General features: G+C 43.0%; 1 protein-coding gene across 6 annotated transcripts in view; it reads right to left on the bottom strand.

The window, feature by feature from the left end:
• The window catches only part of MYRIP (myosin VIIA and Rab interacting protein), a 348,736-nt gene that overhangs the window by 299,599 nt on the left and 23,363 nt on the right, over positions 1-25,774 (bottom strand). For all 6 annotated transcript variants that reach the window (XM_084621621.1, XM_084621618.1, XM_084621622.1 and 3 more), the window contains exon 2: positions 22,431-22,553. In XM_084621621.1, coding sequence (XP_084477747.1) covers positions 22,431-22,540 — 110 coding nt within the window. In that variant the 5' untranslated portion in view covers positions 22,541-22,553. The remainder of the gene's footprint in view (positions 1-22,430; positions 22,554-25,774) is intronic.

Below are 25,774 nucleotides of genomic sequence, written 5' to 3'. Positions count from 1 at the left end.
TGGGTTTTCGGGGGGCTGAGAACATGTCAGCATGCTGTCTTGTAAGTTCAGACAGCAGCAGGCCCCCCTCGTCCGCCCACCTCTCTCTCTCACACACACACACACACACACACAGCATTCCACACTAATAGTTGCTTTGTCTCGGAGCAGAGAAGCAGCCGGCTGTCAGAAACGGAGCTTTCAAAGGGCATTTCCGCATTCCTACAGCCCATTCCAAACAATGACAAGAGTGGCCACTTGACTTAAGGGGATTATGGGATGTTTCCGGAGGATGATCAGAGCGCAGTAAAGCAACATCTCGGTCACACTGGCGCCGCAGCACCACAAGGGCACAGCAAACGTTATTCCACTTGCCGAGGTGGACTACCAGCAGCGCTGTAGCCGTGGAGTCAGAGCGCTCTACGTGCCTTGCCAGTGTGGGCACGTAGTGTGCTCATGCATCTGGGGCTCCTTTATTGCGCTGTAACTCGCAAGTGTAGCCAAGCCCTGAGTTAAGCACACATTCTCAGGGTGACCTGAATGACGACAAACTGCCTGCTAAATTGCTGCTAAACAGTTACTCTTCTGTGGAAGGCAGCATGCTTTGGGATTAGGAGATTCTTCACTGGATGGAAAAGTGAGTCAACACTGCTTTCCAAAATATCTGCTACAACCAATACAACTATGTATTGTTTAGTCAAACTAGTATGGTGTGATTTACTAATCCACTCAATTTCTAATGTGTCAATGTAGTATTTAGGAATTATAAATATAGGGCTTCTGATTTATTTTAACTGATAAACATCCCAACACACAAAAAATGAAATTGAGGTTCATCAGATAAACACTGGAAAAACAGGAAATAGTTACTTGTATCTAAAGGTTTACTTGTATCCAGTGGTGAGCTGGAGCCGGTTTGTACCGGTTCAGGGGATGTTAAATTTTGAAGCCGGTTTAGAACCAGTTGTTAAAGGGGTGGGCAAACTCCAGCCCGCAGGCCACATCCAGCCCGTGGGACCGTCCTGTCTGGCCCGCCTGAGCTCTCAGCTGGAGAGGTTCCCCTGAGAATCCCTTTTTAAATTTTTTACTCACCAGGCAGCGCTTGGGGTCTTTGGTGGCACTTCGGTGGTGGGTCCTTCAATCGCTCCAGGTCTTCGGCGGCACTTCAGCGGCAGGTCCTTCAGTGCCGCCAAAGACCCGGAGCGACTGAAGGACCTGCCGCTGAAAGGCCGCCAAAGACCTGGAGCGAATGAAGGAACTGGTTCTTCAGCTTTTGGCAGCTCATCACTGCTTATATCTAAAGGTTTGTCTACAAAGAGTAGTAATGCTAACAACTGAAGTGAAGTGCAATAATATTTTGTGCATTAATTGGTCCATATAGACTTTGCTGGTGCATGCTAAAGTTTCCATAGGGCACTTTAACGTAGTGCTATTTGAAACAGTACTACATTAAAGTGCATTATTACGGCAAGGGTTCTCAGGACAAATTATTTGATGGCCTAAGGGTGCGGCCACCAACTCTTGCTGGTGGCCGCTCTCACACTTTTTCCTAAAATACTTGATTAGTTTTAGGAAAAACAAATAAATATGCACATATATACATCCAAATCACTGTAATTTATTTATTGCTAGCTAGTAAGTCTGTTGTGAAAAGTGATATTAACAAACATACAAGTATCACTATTCACAGCAGCCCTGGCAAGCTTGGATGGGGGAGGAGTCGGGGGAGGCAGCGGGGTGCGGGGGGGCCAGGGACGGAGCCCAAAGCCACGTGGCCATAGCCTGGGGCCTGCTGCCGCACATCCAGAGCCCAGGACTGGAGCCCGATGCCCCGCGGCCTGAGCCTCCTGCCTCAGGACTGAAGCCTAAAGCCTGAGCGAGTCCCACCGCCCCTGGGAAGGTAGGGAAATCACTAGCGGCCTGCTCCTCCAGCACTGTGCCCCAGGTGTCTCCGGGGGGGGCACGGCCCAACCCCTGGTGGCAGCCCCAGCAATCAACACAGTGCATCCAGGAGCACGAGGGAGGGGGAAGGGCTGCTGCTTTGCCCCTCCTCCCCCAATCATAGCCCAGGAGGCTGTGGCCACAAGAAAAGCCCTTGGTGGCTGCATTTGAGAAACGCTGCTGACTAGGAAACGTTACAAAGAGATAACTCATTACAATATATATCACACACACACACACACACACATAGTATATATAATGAGTAATGTATATAATATACACTATCCATTATTGTACATACAAAGATAAAGCCTGGGAACCCCTCCACCCCCTAATTTTTTGACATCTACATAAATTTCAAAAAAATAAGCCCCCCAAAATGAAATAAGTCCCCAGTACAAAAGCCCTATCTATACACAATACATTTTAGAGGCACATCATGTATCTTCAAAAGAACAATATTATTCAGTCATTCTCTAGTTTTATGCCATTCTCCCATGTGTTCACACTTGAGGTTACCTACTCCCAGTAGCTCTTGCTGGGCCATTCTGTGCTTATCATTGTTGAAGACCGGCTTGTGAAAAAGGCATTTTGTAGTAAAGTTTGTGGTAGGGAGTTCCACAGCTAAGGGCCTTCCACCAAGAATGCCCAGCCTCTGGACCCCAAGAGTTTTGTCCTGCATCCTTATTAGAAACTAGCCGAAGTATAAGAGGACTCGCTTTCTCTCTCATTGGTCTCCATTCCAAGATACTTACAGAGGGTGGAGTTTTCAAAAGGCACATGTCTGACCTCACAAAGCATCAACGCCATTGGCATCAAAAGTCATCAGTGCCACTGACTTCGATGGGAGCAGTCAGAACCCACTGAGTGCTATTGAAAATCCCGCACAGTACGTGAAAATGGATTTCTGTTACAATAATTAGGAGACTGAGAAACTTTTGCCCATTCCTTTATGGCAGCAGTTCTCATCCTGAGACCCCAGAAACTGCACAGGGGGTCTTCAAAATGTCAACCAATCACACCAAGGACAGATAGGCACATCCCTCTCACTGATATCTGTAAGTACTCTTATGCTCTTTTTCTTAAAGCATTACTAACAGTACGTGTTTATATGAAGTACATATATACCCCTCTCAATCAGTTTCTCAGTTGGGGGTCTGTGCTTAACACGGCATTTGAAAAGGGATTCATCAGCAAAAAAAGTTTGAGAAACTCTGCTTTATGAAGCTGGTGAGAGTCCTGAAATGAGTGAATGCTCTGCTGGATCTCTTTTATAACGTTTGATGACAGGAAGATTTTGCTCTGGGCTGTCTGGAACTGCTTCCCTAGTTAAAACTAAAGGGCAATTAAATTTGAGAGAACTCTTGGCTTTGTCATCCAGAAGGTCTAGCCAGCAAAACACTTTCAGGGCTTCCTGGATAGTGCTGCAGGCTGCTGTAGTGTTTAACAAAAACAAAACAGACAGATGATCACTAGATCAACCTCTAACCTACCTCTAACTAGGTCTTCACTTCTCAATGCTACTGTCTCTACTGCTGTCAATTCTGTCAAAAACAACAGAACCCCCCACCCCACAAAAAAACATGAAAAAAGTGGCTCATTCAGGAGAGGTAAATGCACAGAATAGAAGCGTCTTCCCTACCTATTTTAATCACAGGATCATTGAGGGACACAAAAGTCTTTTACTAGATGCAGGTACAAATCTTGCACATTTAGCGAGGACTGCCTGCTAGAATCTCCAACTGACTGACTCGATCTTGAATCCTATCCCTCACAAAAATATTTTAACCATATTAAATCTAAATATCATCTCTCTAAAATCAGATCATTTTTGGACTATGATCTAGCTTCACAGATTGTGAAGCTGGTGTTCTTGGAAGGCTCAAGTCAATCCCACTTTAAAGGGAGAATAACCACAGGGGAACATGTTTGTTACCAGATTTCCTGTGATTATCTTATTCCTGAGGCCGTCATCCCCCGGATTCCTCGCCTGCATAGGCACACTGAGTCTGGTTGTGCTGATTAGAGGAAGTTATTTATACCACTATCAACAAGAGTCTGGGAAAAGGGAATGAAGGTCCAGATGGTGCCAAAAAAAATTCAGGGTGTCTATCCAGATGCAAAATGCAATCCACCAGGCCTGGACCGATGGATATAAAGGTACAGGCTACGTACCTGTAGCCGTGTTTATTCACAGATAGTAGCCATGTTTATTCACAGATAGTTGTCTCACTCTATGCCAGGGGTGAGCAAACTTTTTGGCCCAAGGGCCACATCGGGGTGCGAAACTGTATGGAAGGCCAGGTAGGGAAGGCTGTACCTCCCCAAACAGCCTGGCCGCCGCCCCCTGACTGCCCCCCTCAGAACCCCCGACCCATCCAACCTCCCCACTCCTTATCTCCTGACCGCCCCCTCCCAGGACCCCCTGCCCCAAACCGCACCCCCCCCGGATCCTACCCCCTATTCAACCCCCCCTGCTCCCTGACTGCCCCCCAGCCCCATCCACCCTCCCGCCCCTTGACAGGCCCCCCAGGACTTCCATCCAACCCCCACCCCCCATTCCTCATCCCCAACCGCTCCCTGTCCCCTGACTGCCCCCCAGTACCCCCTACTCAACACCCCCAATGCCACATGCGCCACCACCGCCCCCTTACCATGCTGCTCAGAGCGGCAGGAACTCGCAGCCCCACTGCCCGTGCGGTGGCGTGGCTGCAGGGGAGGGGGAACAGCAGGGGGCAAGCCTCCCTGGCCAGGAGCTCAAGGGCCAGGCAGGACTGTCCCGCAGGCTGGATGTGGCCCACGGACTGTAGTTTGCCCACCTCTGCTCTATGCAGTTAATAAAGGAATGTTGTCAAGAACTGGAATGAGTAGAATAGGAAAGGGGAAAATGTGATAAATCCACCGTTGCTGAAACAATTTTTTTTTAAATAAAATATATTTGAACAATGGCCTATTTTGAAACATGGATGTTACTTTCTGCCCTTCTGAATTAATGCAATAACTAATAACCATAAAAATACATAAACAATAGACAACATATAAAATGCATCTAGATTTTTAGGTGACTTTCCACAGGAGTGAACAAGAACTAGTGCTTTCTCAACTGGGGGAATATACTGAGAAAGACTCTGATCTCATAACTGCAGTGACGTTACACACATGTAACAGAAGAATTTGACCAGTTTTCTGTAAGGAGTCCAGGAACTTAAAAAAAATCAAATAAATTAAGCGAAGTTATCAGGAGATGCAATTCCTGCTGTCAATCAAATAATATTGATTCAAGTCTGTTCTCTTTAGCTTTAAAAAAAGAATATGCTATAGGATTACATCTACTTGAGTGACAGGATGGATGCAATCAGCAGCAAGAAAGCTTTTAATCAACTCCTGATTAAATTTCACCATATTTCTAGAATGACTATTAAAATCATACATAACTATTTTATTTTTGTACACAGGACACAGATTGGTTTCTTAAACTCATAATCTGCTATAGTTTTAGGAACATATTAAGTAGGTACTAGGACTAAAAAGATATAACGTGACTAACCAATGAACAGTTTTCTATCTAGCTGCTCCCCCACAATCAAATGGTTTGCTCATTTAGAGCAGAACCTTCAAAATGAAGTGTTCACGTGTCAATGCACAGCAGGACAGAAGGAGATTGATGTCACAGTTCAGAGCAACTGCACTTGTATTTGCTCTCCATGGTCCAGCAACGGAACCTACTAAGGCTCCCAAACCATCATCTCTCTCAGGTAGAGAGCTGCATCTCTCTCCCTCCTGACCAGAATATTTCCAGGCTGCACAGTTCCCTGCCTACACTGAGTTCCCCAGCAACTCAGACTGCCTCAGCAGGCTTGCACTGATTTCTCCTCTACGGCTATAAACAGTACAACTGCCCACAGTTATAAGTTACCACCCAGCTCTTTCTAAGCAAGTACATTTATTCTTAAGGTAAAAACATTACAGAAAAAAAACAATAAAAGAAACTAAATGCATGCTAATAACTTTACCAAAGATCACTCCCACCCCATTGCAACAAAGGCTCTGGTTGATGTCAGTCCTTACAATCGTTCTTTAAGGACTGGGGCTCTCCTCTTGGACAGAAGGTCCTCTCCATTTGCTGGATCAGAACAAAGGCCCCAAGTCAGTTTAAACTCAGGCTACTTATCCAAAAGTCCTTTCTTTGTCTGCTGGTCTCTCGTGAATCCAGGCTGAACCAGTACATACGAGCTTCTCCAGGTGGTGATGCTTCTTGGGAGATAGTATAACCCGAATGAATCTGCCCAATCACTTCTCATTGTTCTTAGTTCCTGAACAGCTGTGGTCCCTCTACCCCAAGGAATTTGTACAACCCCCAGCCCACAGTGATAAATAAACTAGTAAGATCTCCCAAAGATATCACAGGAAATTACCATATCTATCACACGGCATCATATTAAGCTTTTCCATTCTTATGCAATGGCTCTGAGAGAGATTAAGAGGTCCCTTTTCCTCTGCAATGCCATCTATAAAGTCTCAAACAGCAGAACTTGTCTGGGTTGTTTCTCCGGAATAATACAGGCTACCTCATGAAGGCTTCAATATCTGAATGGTTCCCGATTCAAGGAGTCTTTAATCATCTTCTCAGATACAATGGTGGGGATTTGTGATAATCTCTCTTGTTCCAGAGACACAATGTAAATGCAGAACGTAGCAAATGCTCACTTTTCCTGATTTTCACCCAGTTTCATCATCAGAGGGCGTGAATGCACAAGGAGGTCCTATGAGATGGGTTCCTTGTCCCTAATGTATGATGAAAGCCAAATAAGAATTTCTCATCTCTTTATTCGATTTGTATAAGCCTCTGGTCAGGAATACATGTTACTGGCAACCCTTAAGTATGCTCTGGTCTCCCAGTTGCTTTAAAAAAAAAAAAAAAAGATGAACAATCTTCCTAGTTAGGCAATCTCCAACCTTCCCTGTCTAGGAGAACATATTGAGAGAGCCAACTCCATTAGCAATTACTGTTCTCCAACGTTTATCACAGGCTTCTGACTGAAATAACCAAAAAAATTCGGAACAATTCTATACTATTGTAACTCCAGTGAATCGCACCAGCGTAAACCCAGTGGACCTCCATGAAGGACCAAGCTCACTGTATTTGAGCTCTTCACTAATATACAGCTCCACCCAGAGATTAATTGTTTATAGAAATATATCAAAGAGAGATGGAAAGAATTTTCCATATTTTTTATCATGGAGCCTGAACACTGGTCAATGGATCAGATTAAGATATTTTCTGCATTCTAATTTTTAATTAGTATCACAGCAAAAATACATTTGAGTCATGCTGCTTCTACACGTTGTAACAACCATAAGAGTCCAGGGATTAAAGTAATAAAGAGAGACACATTTGAATATCTTATTGATTTAGCGTAATTCATTTCAACCATGAAAGGACAGGCTGCTACATGATTTATTAAAGTCATTTTATCACATAACAACCCAGTCTATTGTTCAGTTCAGAAAAACATTTAGGGACCTATTCTAATCTCAGATGCAGAGACAAGTGTACAGCAACTACAAATAGGACATAGACTAACTTGTTTTACAAGATATGTGAAGACAGGTTTCTCTGATCAGTCTCTGGGTCTTAAATGCATGCTTAAGGTTTTGCTTAACTGGTATCCTGACTATGGACTAACTAAGCATGCACTTATGTCCCTGTATCGAGACCTTCATGAGCACATATTGAGTCAAAATTTCTCAAGTGGCAATGTAAGTGACAACCATAAAAGGAAAATTAGTATTTGCAGTTACCTGTTATATGCACACAATAGGTACATGGGCAAATTTTGCGGGCACAACATAGGGAGTCGGTTTCCAAATCCTCTAACTTTATCCTAGATCCACTTCATTCTGGCTTCTACCCTCACCAATCTATTGAAAGTGCTCTTGCCAGATTCTCTTCTTTGCCATATCTCTTGACCCATATCCCATCCTCTTCAACCTTTCTGCAGCTACCCTTTGCCTTCATCTGGTCTTTTTGTGGCTTTCATAATAGTGTCCTCTCGTGGTTTTCCTACTACCTACCTGACTACACTTTCAGCATGTCTTTGGGCAGTTCCTCCTCCTCCACTCACTGGCTTCAGTTAGCTACATTTCACCCCAAAATAATGCAAGTTATTTACAGACTAATAGGAAGGATACTTGTGGGATAGTTTACTCTCAATGGGGGAACTAAATTATTGCTGAAGGAGTGGGGCAGACAATTTCTTATGCTGAAAGTTAAGCAATAAATCTATAAAAATGGATTGGATGAAAGCTGTAGTTTAATTGGCTGCTTACTCTTTCAGCTCAGCTAATCATCATAGTGGGACTAGGCAGCCCCCTTACCAATCATGAGTTTATTGTAATCTTAGCTACACAGACAAATGCATAGTAACTGCAAATTGTATACTATACCACTAGACCAGTTCATTTCAAAAAACATTACTCATTCTGGTTTCCTCCATCTGAAACTGCTCCTAAGAAGCAGAAAAAGTCTTAAAATTAATCCAGGAAGTTGTAAATGGATAGGTGTTCTCAACCTAGCCTTTCCCCATCTAGAGACCTGTACTCTCCTGAGTAACTTAGGGGCTGCTAAAGGCCAGTCCTTTGCAAGCTATGTAAATGATCCATTGCTTTACTTCAGAGAAGGAGGAGTTTCCAGAGTTAAGGAATCTCTACCCCTTGGATATCTTAGGCTGCTCTCAGCCTGCACCTCCCCACATTAAGAAGTCCTCTTTTATTTCCTATGACTTTCTCTGCTGCCAGCACAACACTTCATATTTTACCCTTCCTAATTTAAACATTAATGACGTGAATCTCCTCTGCCTTGCACTTTGTGGAATCACATACTTCTGTGCAAAGCAAGTCACAGTGGGATTTGGCGATGACTAACAAGGTGCAAACCAGTGGGAAAATTAACAAATAGTTTATTTTTACCTAATGATAAAACATTATTTCCTTCCACCACTTATTACTCTAGTTCCTGGTTTCAGAAAGGATTTAGGAATAAGTTTTTTAAAAATATAAACACAGATAGCAGTGGTGAGCTCAGCACTGGCCTCAACAGAACAAGCCAGCTGATCACTCCTGCAGCCCTCCTCCACTTCCCCATCTTCTGGTGCTGCATCTTAGTGCTGCTGTTGGCCCTGCCTCTGATGATGATTAGAAACCAACCTCACCAAGGTCTGTGGCTTCTCCATATGAGGGTCCCCAAAATAGCTAAAACTAGATATAATTTAAAAAAAATACAGACAAAGACTAGCCACTTACCCTGATTTACTCTTAATTAAAACAACTGACATCAGTGAGTTCGGCTTCACATCAATATCACTTTAATGTAATTATCTATTTATTTCCCTTGGAATATTTCTGGGGTATGTTGTTTTGTTTAATGTCTTCTATATAAGGAAGGCAACAGCTAAACATAATGGCTCCCTTTTTTTGACACATTATCATCTCTTATACAAATACATTATTATAAATGTTGCCTGTAGAAAAAGCCTCCTTTAATTGCCAAAGTAGCTTTGAAATCAACAAACTTCAAAAGGCGGAATAGTAACCCTAATTTTCCAAGAAAGAGTCAAAGATGAGCACATTTAGGATATGGAGTCATATCACTCCAGGCAGACCCACGAACGGGTCAACACAACCAAGCAGAGTTCTATAACATTTATCATGTTGCTATAGAAACTGAAAAAGTATGATAATTCCCTTCTAGCGCCAAAAACAAATTTTAAACTACAACACTGTGCTACCAACACGGAGAGCCTTGACATGTATCATTTACAATTTAGTATTTCCTTACAGCAATAGCATATCAAATATCTTCCTACTGCACATTGTTAGCAGTCTACGACATTTGACTATTATTCTCGTGTGGCATTTGTCTGCAAGCTTTATTTAAATTTGTGGAAGTAATAAACACAGTAATAAACAAAAAACATGAACAGAAATACCATTACTTACAACTTAAATTTTGACCCTGCCTACATGGCAACTGTACCTCAGAGAATCTAGATATGACGACATGTTTAGTTCCACTAAACTAGTTACAAGCATGTCCCTCCAACAAAGCCAAAGCCTTTGCCAGCCCGGGGGTGAAATCTTGATACAGAAACACAGTTAGGTTTAGTCTACAATACAATTTTTAATTGCATTGTAGCTCTGTAGCACCCCCCATTCTGCCTCAAATATTACAGAGGCAAAGCCTCAGCTGATGTATATCGTAAGTATAATCGTCAGGTTTGTAAAAAGATATGACCTCACCAACCTTGTCTCTCTGAAGGTTTGTAAACTTTTAATGAATAAAAATAAAAGGCTTTTCTTACTTATACTAGATAATTTATCCAAACCTCTTTACTGGAAACCTAATATCGAATAAGGTTTTTAGCCAGAATGTTTATGGCTGGCACCCTTGATTATTTATTGTTTTTGATAAGGTAAAATATTTTCTTACTAAAGGGCACACTATATTCAAAATATCTGCAATAACTCCTGTCACCATGCCCAAATTCTGCAGACTTGGATGCTACAAAGCCTTACTCAAAGGAGTATTCCTTACTTGTATGAGTAGTCCCTCATATGCATGGAGAACTATGCACGTGAATGAGGATTAGGCCTATGAATCAAGTTAGCAAGATCAGGCTCTTCATACAGAAGATATCGAAGATTAAATATTGATTTTACATTACGTCTGTTCATTATCTCTACATATTCTGAGCTAAACAATGATTGTTAATTTACATAACAGACAGCAGTGAGCAATATTAAGTATATAAAACCTTAGGTACATATACGACTCCCATTACTAGAATAGCGAGGGCCTGTTTTTCAATGACAGTTAGGCACCTAAAGATGCAGGCAGGCACCTAGTGGGATTTTGAAATGTATCTAAACAGCACGGTTAGCAAGTGTGGTTGGACATATTCCTGGACGTTTCATCACATGACAATCTTTAATTAAAGATTAATCTTAAATTCCTGGAGACTCCAACTTGAACACTCCCAATAAAGTTCAGAGGGCCCTCTAATAAAGGGTGCTTATACTTAGGTTTGGCTTTATTGCCAAAGTTAAAAAAAGAAGAAAAAATTCATTTCCCCAGCTGTAACTGTTACCTGGGTACCTCCCTCAGAACGGTTCACCCCGCACCCTAGTCCTCACTCTCTGTCGAAAGTCACCACCACCTCTCTGATGCCTAAGTGGAATAATGCACCCACTGCAATAATGAGTCAGCTGAATCCACCTACTCTTTCCCCGTAGGATCAAACCTACTAACAGGTTAGGCAAGGTGTACTGTAGAAGGCTGGAAATAAATTGAATACAAAATAGCATACAGGCGTATTGCTGGTGTATGGATATATTAATGACATCAGTGAAATATCTACAACCTTGTGTGATCCCAAACAGAGTATTAGTTGTAAGCAGCACACTTTCAGATCAGCATATCCTGCAATCAATGACAAATAACAGTTCCTAAAAGCACTTTAAAGGCTAACCTTACTGACTCTGCAGCCAAAACAGCCATTAGCTCTCCAGCTCTTGGGCGGAATTTATCCAGATCACTACTTTTTGACAAGCAACTTTGACCAGCGAAAACCCTAAGGGGACTTCAGTTAAAATGTTAAGCTTTACTCTCTAGACAGAGCTATAAAACAAACGGCATAAAGTAGTACATTTAGTATGCAAATGAAATTACTGACAACTGTTAATCTTACTCCTCCGATACACATACAGTTTGTTTGCTTGCATATTTGAAAAAAACGGTTACTTACTTTCTCATAACTGGTGTTCTTCGAGATGTGTTGTTCAGGTCCATTCCACATTAGGTGTGCGCCTGCTGCATGCACGAGCGTTGGAAACTTTTCCCCTTAGCAGCTCCCATCGGGACGGTGCAGTGGCCCCCTGAGTGGCGCCATTGCGCCGTGCATATATACCCCCACTGGCCCAACCCCCTCCAGTTCCTCCTTGCCGGCAACTCCGACAGAGGGGTAGGAGGGTGGGTGGTGGAATGGACGTGAACAACACATCTCGAAGAACAACAGTTACGAGAAAGTAACCGTTTTTTCTTCTTCGAGTGCTTGTTCATGTCCATTCCACATTAGGTGAATCACAAGCTGACCTCTGGAAGAGGGCAGGAGTCATGGAACAACTGCTCGGAGGACCGCTCTGCCAACCACCGCGTCCTCTCTGGCCTGCTGGTTGACCGCGTAGTGGGTCATGAAGGTGTGCACCAAGGACCAGGTGGCTGCTCTGCAGATCTCCTGGATCGCGCCCTGTGCCAGGAATGCCGTGGAAGTCGCTTGCGCCCTGGTCGAGTGGGCCATGACCGCCAGAGCCGGAACACCTGCGAGCTCATAGCACGCCCGGATGCAGCTTGTAATCCGAGTCAAAATCCGCTGCGCCAACACTGGGAAGCCTTTCATCCTCTCGGCTACAGCCACAAACAGCTGCGCAGATTTACGAAAGGGCTTGGTGCACTCCAAATAGCATACCAGCGCTCGAACCACACAAATGACCTGGCCCAAATGGAATTGGGAGACCACCTTAGGGAGGAACTTGTGGTGCGACCAGAGCTGAACCTCGTCCTTGTGAAATACTGTATACAGTGGCACAGGGGTGAGGGCCCTCAGTTCAGACACCCTTCTGGCCGAGGTAATGGCAACCAGAAATGCCACCTTCCAGGAAAGGTGGAGGAGGGAACAGGAAGCGAAGGGCTCGAAAGGGGGTCCCATGAGTTTAGAGAGGGCCAGGTTAAGGTTCCATGGAGGGACTGGTAGGCGGGAGTACGGGAACACCCTCTCCAACCCTTTAAGGAACCATCCCACCATCAGGTGGGCGAACAGCGAGCCCCCCAAGAACCCCGGATGGAAGGCGGAGATGGCCATCAGGTGCACTCTGAGTGAGGACGGGGCTAGTCCTTGCTGCTTGAGGTGCAGGAGGTACTCCAGAATGGCCTGCACCGGGGCCTGGCACGGCCGCACCTGTCGGGGTTCACAGCAACATGAGAACCTTTTCCACTTGGCCATATAGGCCGCCCTGGTAGAGGGCTTTCTACTACCAAGGAGAATCTGTTGCACTGGAAGGGAGCACTGGCTCTCCAGGGCGTCAGGTGCCGTCAGGTGCAGTGACTGTAAGTCGGGGTGGACAAGCCCTGTGTAATGAGGTCCCAGTGTAGGGGCAGGACTACTAGGGCCTCCACTGACAGCTCTAGAAGCGATGTGTACCAGTGATGGCAGGCCCAGGCTGGGGCGATGAGGATCACCGTTGCCCTGTCCCTGCGCACCTTGAGTAGGACCTTGTGCACCAAGGGGAGCGGGAGGAAGGCATCATACATCAAGTCCCCTCCACGGGATCGCAAACGCGTCCACAAACGAGCCCGGGCTGCGGCCCTGGAACAAGCAGAACCGCAGGCACTGGGCATTGGTCCTGGTGGCAAACAGGTCTACCCGGGGAAACCCCCACCTGCGGAAGAGCGAAAGTACGACGTCCGCCCCGAGCGTCCACTCGTGCATGCAGTATGACCTGCTCAGGGAGTCCGCCAGCTCGTTTCGTACCTCCGGGAGATTGGACACCTTGAGGTGAATTGCATGGGCTATGCAAAGGTCCCAGAGGAGGAGAGCCTCACGACAGAGCGGCGAGGAACGAGGACCTACCGCCCAGGACCACTGCACCGAGTAACTTGCCCTGGATGGGGCCTCTTGGTACTCCTGATTGGCCTTTCTGGACCCCCTGGGCCTATGACCTGGCGTCCCCCATTGGGGTTGCCAGCTCCCCTGAGGGTCCCTGCTGTCTGGGGCCCAGTGCAAGAAGCTATAGCGGTGCTGGACTGCAGCAATGCCAATCGCGAAGGCCATGGCGGTGCCAATGATCAGCGCCCGCTCGTTCTCCCGCGTGTCCTGGCTGATTGGGGGCAGTACCGGTATCCCTGGGACTGGGACCACGGTTCCCTGGACCGGGATCGTCTGCAGGAGTCCTCTGGCGAAAGCCGTCTCAACTCCTCCCGGTGCCGGTCTCTGGGTGGTGCCGGAGAGCGGCATGGTCTTTCCGGTGCTTCTTCATGGCGACCCACTGCCAGTGCTGCAACCTCCTTCTGGGCCGCTGGCAAGTATGAGTCCGCGGAGTCAGCACTCGACTGGGACCAACTCTGGGAGCAGTGCCAGAACGGTGTCGAGAGGCACACCATTGCTGGCTTACCCCTCGATGGCACCCGAGGCATGGGTGCCAGAGGGTTCTCCCCATACAGGAGGGGGCTCGATGCCGACAGCTCGATGAGGTCCTTTGCAGCCTCAAAAGGTGGGGCTTGTGCTGCCGAGACCGCCGGTTTCAGGGCCAGTACCACGGCCTTCCCGCTCTTATCGCGCTCGGGGCCTTGGGAAGTGCCGGCCTCCTGTGCAGGGAACAACCGCGCCTTCCTTTTGGCTGCACCGGGGGCCGCACTGGGGAGGACGAGCAGTGCCAGGGCCTAGCATGGTGCTCTGGGGCCGACAGTTTACGGTGCTTAGCCGGTGCCAGGTCTCTCAACAGCTCTGGGGCACTACACACCAAGGAAGCTTGAGCCAGCGTTGGGCACTCCAGGTCCAGTAGCTGCAATGCGGTCTCCATCAACAGTTGCTTTAGACTAAAGTCTCTTTCTTTTCTTGTCCTTGGCTTAAACGCCCTTGCAAATCCTACACAGTTCAGTTTGATGTCCATCCCCAGAGCAACGCAGACACGAGTTGTGGGGGTCACTAACTGGCATAGGTTTGCGGCACATGGTGCAAGCCTTGAAACCGTGGGCCTGCAGCATGCCCTGCGGTCTGGGGCGGGTGCTGGAGGCCTCCAAGCACCTAAAGCACCTTGAGGTCTTCAAACTACAATTTGAGGACTTCAATAGCACAGATATAGGTGTGAGGTCATTTTTAGGAGTGGTGGGTGAAATTCTGTGGCCTGCATTGTGCAGGAGGTCAGACTAGATGATCATAATGGTCCCTTCTGACCTAAATATCTATGAATCTATGAATCTATAATGACTTAAGTGTCCACAATAGGTATGTTAACGAACTGTTAACAGCTACTCTAAAGGCTAAGGGACTGCTCTTCTACAAGAGAGAGCGAGGGAGAGAGAGACGTTCCAATGCCACCACGGATGGTAAGAAGGAACTGGAGGGGGTCAGGCCGGCGGGGGTATATATATATGCGCGGCGCAGTGGCACCACTCGGGGGGGCCCCGCTGGCCCGACGGGAGCCGCTAAGGGGAAAAGTTTCCAATGGACGTGAACAAGCACTCGAAGAAGAACCTATGTAACAGGAGCTGTGGTACTTATCCTGTAGGTGAAAGGTTCTGATTTCACTCCTGTTGACACTCTTGTGAACGGACTATAGTTCAGGAAAAGAAACTACAGTTTCAATAGTTATTGTCATATGGTCATTTCACCTCTTTGCCATAGGCGTAGTCTGACTTCTACGTTGCGGGCGGGGGTTGCAGCATGCAGAGAGCACCCATCTGATGCTACCCTCCATTCTTCTTGGCTCTGTGCGTTGTTCCTGCTTTGAGGGCCAGTGCATGGGGTGCAGAGGTAAAGCCATGTTTCAGTCTCCCCTTCCTTCTCTGCATCCCCAGAGGAGTTAGCAAGGGAGCAATCATGGGGGCTGGAATCATATCTGGTGCTTGTAAAATCTGTGTAAAGGGTCCTCCTTGTGCCCTCCCCATCTATTTGGTAAAGGCCAAATAGATGCCGGTTCTATTAAACTACGTAAGGCAACAAAGTTCAGTGTTCAGAAATCAAAGTCATCTTCTGGAATTCTACTGCTCAGGGACACAGCAAGGCTGAAAACCAGAAAGAGCTTTTAAAACCTATATTGTTAAAAGCTATTTGAAGCAAAGCTGTTCTAGGAATGAGGAATATGAATAGATACACCTCTACTGATTCAACAGCCAGTTAGTTACCAGTGTGTTTGACTTGGCATTTTTCCAATATAGGAAATTAATTACACAGAAGGCGCTTTGTAAACACAAGTTAACAGAACTTTAATTTTATCTGCAAGACCTATGACACATACAGTCCATATACTAAATCCTCTTGTAATAGGAGACAGAAGAATGAGGTTTAAAAAAAAAAAAAACCACTTGCTTTTTATGGTCTAGCTTGACCCTGAATTCCACATAGTGCAAGATCATGAGAAACACAAATAGGGTGAGATGACACTCGTAAAAATGCCTGTGCCCCATCTACATTAGCATTTCCACCAGCCCTAGGCCAATTTTCTGAAAATTGCCAGCACAGACAAGGCCTTTCACTAACCATATGTGTGGCTATTTCTCAAGTGGAGTAAGCAGAGTAGTCAGAAATCTCTTCAGAGCACTAGCCCTTCCTACACAGAGTCTAATAATTCCTCTGTTTAGAAGTGCAAAAGTAAAAATGGCTATGATCGGGAAAACCGGCTTCAGCACTCCTAGCCACAGTTGAAAAACTGTGATAGAGTACTTAGAACTGAAGGATAAATTTCATTTCATAATGTCTTCATACTGACAAATTCCATTTAGCAGGAACACCCACCCAGCATAGCATCTTGAAACCATAGAGGATCAGAGTTTCATTTACCCTCTGGCAGTGTAAATAGCCTAATGTACATAATAATCAGGCCCCTGTAAGCTCCTCTGTCTGGGTCGTGTCCCCTTCCCCCACCCCCACTGTGGACACTAATGGAAAAATGGTATATGGAAAAATGATTTTAAAAAATACTAGTACCCAGTTTCGACAAGGTCTTTTCCCAGTGTTAGCACTGCTGCAGCTGCACTAATTCTAAACCAGGGTGCCAAAAATTCCCACTGGAAACACACCAGTTAGTATATCTACCTAAGTTATTTAGGGCAGTGGTTCTCACATGTGCCAGTGGTCTGAAGAGGTTCTAGCATAAACGAGAAGCCTACACATTTGAAAGACAAGGTGGTCCCACCATACCATCAAGTTTCAATTGTGCAGGCATCACTTCAAGTTGAGTGCCTTTATATTCCTCCCAGAGTTCCCTTGTACACATATGCCTGTTTGCATTGTTTCACAGAAAATAAAGCCAGTCTACTAACATGTCTCTTTGTTGGGCATCTCTTTGAGCTAATTTCAGCCATGATCAAATTTGCTGATGACACTAAAATAGAGGAAGGGTAGCCAAATAAAACAAAAAACATCCCACCAACACAAAATGAGCTGGAGAGATTCAAGCTGTAGGAATAGCAGACAATGATAGGATATATGGTATGAATAATTACTGAGTTCTATAACATATATGAGAAAATAGACTGCACAGATACAAAATGGGTGGAAGTAACCAATTATATACTCAACACTGAGTGAGGTTATTTTCATCTGGTCACCTTAAACATTGTTCAGTTATTACATTTTCATATAATCACTCACTAGAAGGTGTGGGAACAGGATTGGGAGCTTCTGAGAGAAGATGACATTAAAATGTTTAAGAACTACTGATTAGGAGCCTGCTACAAGAAGTTACAAAAGAGCATTACAGCAGAGAATGCAAAAGATATTTACGAAGCTTCAGTGAAACTAGACAACTTGTCCAGCCAGCGAAGACTTACACAGTTCCTATATAAAGCATGATGAATTAATATTGGAAAAATATTGGAAAAATCTGCATTCAAGTCATTTTAATAAATAACGAGGGGGGGGCAGAATGAAAGCAGACCCCTGATTATTTTTATTTTGTGTATGCACAGGTTTTACATGGGTTACAATAGTGCTACATTCTTCTTCAAATGACACACGAACCTAAAAAAACGAGGAGTCTGGTGGCACCTTAAAGATTAACAGATTTATTTGGGCATAAGCTTTCTTTCGTGGGAAAGCTTATGCCCAAATAAATCTGTTAGTCTTTAAGGTGCCACCAGACTCCTCGTTGTTTTTGCGGATACAGACTAACAGTATGCATCAGAGGGGAAAGACAACATGAAACTCATTTGCCCTTCTGAGGCAATGACACTTTCATTAGCTTCAATAAATCAAACCATCCAGCTAAAAATTTTAAGTCTGACTTTGTCATAAATTTCTTACATCTTATAATTTACGCTGCATAGAAATGTGAATAGACAAAACTACATGAAAGAATTAATGGAAGATATTGGCATAATGTGACTGAAAACTATGCAGTATTTGCATCTTTCCTAACTTTAGCCACACTTCCAATAAATACATTAGTTTAAACTGTCATTCTAGTTGTGTATTAGTAAGCTTTTATATTCTGCTGGCAAAGTGGATTTGCAGCCAACAAGCCATCAACCTATTTCAGTTTTTTTAGCTTACATTCTTGTTAGATGATTTCCGCTATATCAACGTCTACTCTCCTATATTATCTTAAATGGTTCTTGTTCGTCGTTGTCATACAGAGCAAAACAACAATATTTTCAGTGCCAAAGTCAGCTCTGCAAAGTAACTACTGAAATTCCAGTGGAAAAATATAAAACTCTGTATAGTACAAGCCGGTATGCTGAAACCTACCTCTCCCTATATTACACATATAAAAATAAAATACATTCCATGTGAAAGCTTTAATAAGTTCCCTTTCAAAAAACAAACTTGCTATGTAAAAATCTATTGATCTCTTGATTTTCACAACTGACATTCAGTTTTAGCTAATTTGCCAATCTACAAAAGTTTATAAAGGTTTTTATCAATTTCCTATATAAAACTGTATTGTACACATAACAAAAGGAAATATATTACTATTACACCAAAATTTAAAAAAAAACCAACACATCCTCATACGTATCTGTAACCATTTTTGTAACAAAACTCTATACAATGTTAATATGTAAACAGTGGTTTTTGTCTTCTACAGAAAGTATAGCGTTATATCTGACATTTTAAAATCATCATCAGGCTGACAGATCTTGCCAATTATAACTTTTTCAAAAATTAAAACTACATAGAAATAGCCTCAAGAATTGATCTGACTTAGTATAAGTTGCAAAATAAGTTGTATTTAAACAAGGCAAAAGCTCCTTATAAGGTGACATTTTGGGAAACTCTTGTGTGTAAATATTATCCCTTTGATCATACTAAGCTCCTTCTCCCAACACTACTCCACCGAACAAAAAAATATTTACTGTATTGTAACGTGAGAGATAGAATATAACCCATGTTCACACCCTACACAGTATTGTAACAATCTTTGTACAAAGTATACCTTGTAAGGTATCTTGTGAAAACTCAATTTGCTGGTCAGTACTGGTCTAGTGTAAAATACGTACAGCAACATTGTATGTGAAGTTATAAGATTCCCTGTATGATGTTATTAACACATGTTTCAAACCCCACAGTCCTGTCCAGGCAGAAGTCAGGTCTATCCTAAAAAAAGGAAGGAATGTGTGCTTGACTTAATTTGATTACCCTGTATACTGCTTAAATGCAAACAGGAAGTTCAAAACACTTGGAAAAAGCCAGCAGGGAACATCCTTCCACATAGACTCTTTGTCTCTTGGGTCTCAGATGGAAATGTTTTTCAAGAGGGAGTCAAAACATAAAAAGGAGGGATAAACATCCCAAAGCAGCCTCTCTCTGCCCCTACCCATTACATTCACTGCATCTGAAGAGACAAAGAAAGCAACCTTTGGACTCCAGGGGAGCGATCTTGACCTAAAGAGTTTGTTCAGTGAGACTGCTGAAAGCATGTGGTGAGAAAACTTTGCTTTGAATCTAACATAGTTTGTTAAGTTAGGCATCTGTAAGCATTTTGTCTTTATTTTTTCTTGTAACCATGTCGGACTTCTATGCCTCATTACTTGCACTCACAATATCTCTCTTTAATCTTGCTCTAGTTAATAAACTTGTTTATTGTTTTATCTAATCCAGTGTGTTCAAGCTGAAGTATCCATGTAACTCCATTTGGGGTAACAAGTTGTGTGCATAATTAGTCCCTGAAAGGAATAAAGGACTCAGTAGATTTGTACCGTCTCGGAGAGGGCTAGGCAATAAAGGACATACATTTCTGGGGGGAAATCTGGGATTGGGGTGCTAGGGTCACCCTGTAGAATAACCCAGGCTGGTAAAAAACCAAGGTGTGCCTGGTTGGCTGTGTGCTGGGAGTGACTTACATGCTGGAGGCTGTTTGTGAGCAGTCCAGACTCGAAGCTACAGCAGCAAAGCATTTTAAATGGCACTCCAGGTTAGAGGGCAGGGGTGACACAGCTACTTATTAGTATGGACTGTACTCTGGTATGTCACACTGCAAAAACCAGCCACAACAATTTAAACCACAAACCAACCGGTAACTTTGCAAGTGATCCCTTAGTTAACAAAAGGTCCGAATTTAACGTCTGGTCACTGAACATTTGTTACAACCAATCTGTGGTAGAGAAATGTGGCTTTATCAGCACTGCACAAAATGAACAGATCCTGGCTCAGGAAACTAGTTGCTCAGGAATTCTTTGTGAAAGCATGCAAACAGAATTGCACAGCCTCCCCCAAAACATGGAATGTTCCTTAAGCCAGCTAATGGTCAGTTGTGTACTGTGGGAACCCATTTTGCCTTTAGTTTGTGATATTTCTCACCTTCCCATGCCCCATTTTCACAAATAAATGACTATTATTAACCAACAACTGTTATAGACCAACCCCAGAAACAAATCCTCAACCACTACACGACCCCTGAATAAATAGGCTTTGCACAGGGATTCTCCCTGGGGACCAAGGTTCATGGAACCATCTCTTCAGGCTGGGGGAGAGAACTGGAATCACAGCATGGCCATTGCTGCAGCATCTTTCCCAGCTTTTGTACTCTCAGTTCATTAGGATGCAACTGGCCATGCTCAAGTAACCCCTGGCTACTTCCTCATTCCTCTTCTAGCCCACCCTGCACTATCCCTAGCCCTCCCCCGCCTTCATTCTGCAATGGAGTAACCACTAAAATCCTTGGGTACAGGGTACAGCAGAGTCTCCCTGTGTGTGCCCTCCTCATCCTGCCCTTCCACCACACAGCAGAACCACACCACCACTGTTTGGAAAAGCTGGGCAGGATCTTGCTTATTGATCAGGGGACACAGGTGAACAAGGACAAACACGGGGATGGATTTTAAGTGGCAGGCCACTTTATTAAAACTTCACATCCAAGAAGGGCACTATCTATCCATCTACCCATGCCAGGCATTAGGTGCATCCAGTGCAGGGTTCACAGGGCATTTATCATATAGCCCATACTCGGGGTAGCCTCCCTAGTGCCGATGCAAATGTTTCATCTTCCTCTGCTGAATCCTCTCCTTTTCCTCCTCCAAAGGGGAATGAAGGTACCAAAGAGGGTTCCTACTCTCCAGATCTCCATTTTTCCATAGACCTGGGGTCCACCAGAGAAATCACATGTCTCTTATTTTCTGGTTGCTGGCTCTTTGGCCTATTATCTGCACTGGACACCAGCCTCAAGTGGCTAAAAATGATGAAAGAGGTCTGAGAAACCCCAGGCCGGGTTTAATTAAGTGACTGTAGAAAGCAAGAGCCAATCAACTTGCATCTGTCTGGCCAACGAACAAAGGGGTACTCAGTGGGAGGAGGGGTCTATTCCTGTATAAATTCCCCTTTATCCTAAGCTATCCAGCACCTTGAGGTTCCAATCAAGTTTCTCATCCACTAGATCAGTGGGTGTCAGTGCACTCAAAATGAACTAGGATAGTGTGATGATGTATTTCCTCCTTATTTCAGAGAATAGCAACAGGAAATAAAACCACAACAATAAAAAGAGGGATTTCTTCTTCAATTTATACAACGTACAGGCTGAGTTTCATATCCTTTCTTAAGCAACTTCCTGCTCTTGTGATTCCAGTGAGATGCTGGAAGATAAAAAATGGTATCCGTTTTTCAAGTCAGCATTAGGGCAAGAGAAATTGCATGCAACAAGTATAGATAGGTACTTCAGTCTCTCTTCAAGATAAGCAAGTCATGTTTTCTAGAGAAGCTAAAAAAGAAACATGGATCACACAAAAGGAAATACAGTTGGAAACAATGGGAAAGCTATTGCATCTACCAACTCACATTCCTGCTAGTATATGAGGGAAACTGTCTTTCACACTTAGTTTGCTTTGCTTTGCAAGGGGCTCTTTTTGTTTTTTTACTGATTTTGTGTGACTGAAAGCAGAAGTTGAATATTTGGTCAGACAACAGTTTTCGGCACAATATACTGTATATTACAGAGTGTGTGAGAGAGAGAGAGAGAGCTCGCGCACGCACACTAGCTTACTTCTCCTATTCACTTCCATGAAAAAAATGTATTCAAACACTTTTAAAAAATAAATCAATTATGGTATTTAATCAAATAACTGAATCTGGCTATAATTACAAACCACAATAAATATTCTGTGCTGAATACATCCAGCTTCATAATGTGAAAAATATTTATTATGGATGCTGAAAGGCCAAGTTCCTCCAGTTTGTTCAGTATGCATCTTTTTCATTACCCAGACAGGACAATCAAAATGAAAATATATTTTCATAAAATCTTACCTCAGCCTCTCCTCTTCTTTCTTGCGAAGGCTGAAATCTCGTTGGACCACCTGAAGAACATGCTCTGCTTCATCATCTGTCAAACCAGATAGATCCAGTTTCCTCCCCATTATTTGATCTATCCTGGATATAAACAATAAAAAAAGTACCTGAAATCATAAAAGGCAACAAAGTACCAAGCGAACAACTTGAAAGCATTGTGTGGACTTCAATGAATTCATAAAATAAAGGACTATTGTGGCCATAACGTCAGAGGACAAGAGAATCTCTTTGTATTTTATTCTTTTTTAAAACCTCTAACCTGCACAAACATTTAGGGGGATTGTGCACCACAGTTAATTTCATTCATTCCATCCTGATTTCAAATAGGACCTCAAAAGTTATTTTCAAAAATGGACAAATATTATTTCTATCACTTGGTAAGTGGCAACATTGCTACTCTACCTACAAGTAATATGTTACGGTGACCAAAAAGAAATTTAGAAATTCCAAGAGTTCAAAATCAAATCAACTACATGTAGACTTTGGAAACCAATAAAATACAATTTTATTTCCAAGAAAAGCATCAGATTTTTTTTAACAATTTCCACTGAGATCCCAATGAAGGAGTGAGATTCATGCTTCTGGAAAGCCTTGCCCTATTGGACTAAATACCTCAAGTTACCAGTTTGGTCTTAATCCATCTAGAAATGTTTTTTCAGAAAACTGCCATTCAATAATGTTCCTAACAGAAATCTGACCGACCCTGAACAATTCTGCATCAAAAATACGTGGAAAAAAGGAAAACACTCAGAGTGGAAGGTTCACCACAAACCAATGCACTAAATAATTACTAATTTCACTTTAGCCTTGAAGATTGGAAAACAAAGTTGAAGTGTTGAACAAGTAAATCATCAGTATATCTATAGAAACAGAAGAACTGAGACAAAGTGCATCGGACTTACAAGATAATGCCAGACAAGTTAATGAGATCCATTAGGAACTAAAACTACAGTGTAAAGCCCAACAAAATAATTGGAAGACTTAGAAAAGCATAGGAGTTGAGAAAACATCAAAATAATGGGATTGAGAGAACATAAAACAGGAAAATTCAATAAAATATTTGAGGCCTGGATATGAGAATTTCTGCAAATGGATAGCAACAAAAAAAATCATTAAATTTGAAACAGAAGTACAAAACAGATTCAAATTAAAAATAGGAAGTGTAAAAAACAGATTTGCTGGCAAACAAAGAGCAACAAGGCTGTAAGACTACAACTCCTCTGATCATCAGCACAAAATTTTGGACATGTCTCACGCCAAAACAAAAACTCAAAGGAGGAAAGAAGAGGATCTCATTCATCTAGGATTATGCCATCAATATACATAACAGGAGAGGAGAATTTAAAATAAAAATTGCATAAACAGCTCCACAATATACAAAATTTGCTCTCCAGTCTAGTCATCCCAAAAATCACCTATGAAAAGAACAAACTCCTCCTCATCACCAGCAGATGTTCAGTTTTCTCTACATGGAATCAAAAATGACCTCAAAACCTGATGAAATAGTTTTACAGCTAAGAAAATATATTGAAATGTATTTACCTAAGGGACTAAATTAGTTTAGAGCTCATTATCTAAGCACTTTGATTATCCCTATCATGATATTGTCAGTATCCCCCAAGAAGTTATGTAACAGACAGTGGGTGATGGGACAAAAAGGAAATGGTCAAGCATTCTAAAAGCCCTAAACATGAAACAGAGAAGGGGCTGTGAAAAAGGCAATTCCGAGAGCCTGCACCTACCTGTTTGGGAAATGATGGCCCAACAGTCTGTGTGTTTTCATTTTTGTTTGTTTTGTTTAATAAATTGGTAAGTTCAACTATCAACACTGGCTCCTGTGAAAATTTTACCAGTAAGGGAACCCAGAAACCATGCATGCTATTCATAGTTTTAATGGAAGCCACAGTATCCAATCATTGAAGATCCATTTTGCATTCTTAATGATTTCATATAAAAATTTACAAAGAACTCTTTGAAATTCTTATGTCTAAAATTTTCAGCAGCTTTGTATCTATTACAAGTTTAAAACCATCTCTTCTAAGAATGTGTATAGCCCAAAGATATATCTGAGCAATACTCTGAACAAATAAAATTATGGCGTGGAATTAAGTGACCTTTGTGTTAGAGCAAGCGGTGAAAATGTGAAACGTGCTACATTTCATCCTGAAATAATTTTCCAAAATAAGATGGCCCGTTTGTTGCCAATACTCAATTGAAAATGCATTTGTTTATACTGTATTTTATCTTCTCCAATTCTTTAGTTTTCAGTTCTTTGAAAGGGAACTTCATATACCTGGAAAGAGAATATCATTTATCTTTTTCTACTTGTTAGGCTATTGCTGAAATTTCATATTCACTAACTAAAATCTCTTATTTTGCCACTCAGAATATAAATAGATGTAATTAATGGTATGCTAGATGAAATCAAAGACGTTGTTAATAGATGTCTGAAATTAGATTACAAATTCTTTGGGTGAGGAACTATTTCTTAATGTGTATCTGTTCATTACTAGGCACAATGAGGCTGTGATCCTGATTTGGTCCTTTGTGCGTTACCACAAAGCAAACCCAAACATTTATAAGTTTTAAACAAATGACAGGAAAATTCCTATCAAAAGGACGTTTTAAAAATAAAATTACTAACTTTAATAGGTAATAGAAAATTAGTGCCATGGAAACAAAGGACCGTATATCATCCCTTTTCCCCAACTCTTTCTTCATAGCAGGGGAGGGAATATGTTAAAATAGAGGCAAAATCTTACTAATATACATAGGCAAGAACAGAGACTAACAGTTTGCACCCCTCTACGCACACCAAGACCATTAACACCTGCTGGAAGTTTCAGCAGAAGCTGCAAGAGTTTGCCAGTGGAACGATGGATTATAGAGGGGCTTTTCCCCCGTGCAGCTCCATACCCTCTCCCAGCAGACAACCTTCCCTCTGTCCCAAACACACAACCTGCACAATGAGACACTGAGGCTTTTAGCCCTCTACACCTACCCTAGGAGAAGCGAGTGTCCTCAGCAAAACTTGCTGGCAGCAGTCTGAGGACAGTTCAGTGTAGCAGCATGGAGGGGTATGTCCTGTACGCTTTTTCTTTCTGATCTAAGGAGACCCAATGCAGCACTCATCTTAGGGCTTTTTATAGTACCCAAAGCAATTAAAAAATATGTAAAAAAAACACTTCAAGTGGAGGGCCTCATCTCTGCCCCTGCCAGACAGCAAGTTGAACTGGAACCAGAGAACCAGTTCAAACTGTGGAATTTTGTGGTTTGTTTGTTTTTAAAAACTTGAACCATAA

Source organism: Lepidochelys olivacea (genome assembly GCF_965140295.1).
Source record: "Lepidochelys olivacea isolate rLepOli2 genome assembly, chromosome: 2".
NCBI classification, from domain to species: domain Eukaryota; kingdom Metazoa; phylum Chordata; order Testudines; family Cheloniidae; genus Lepidochelys; species Lepidochelys olivacea.
The sequence above is the reverse complement of the archived record's forward strand: the minus strand, read 5'-3'. Positions and strand labels throughout refer to the sequence as shown.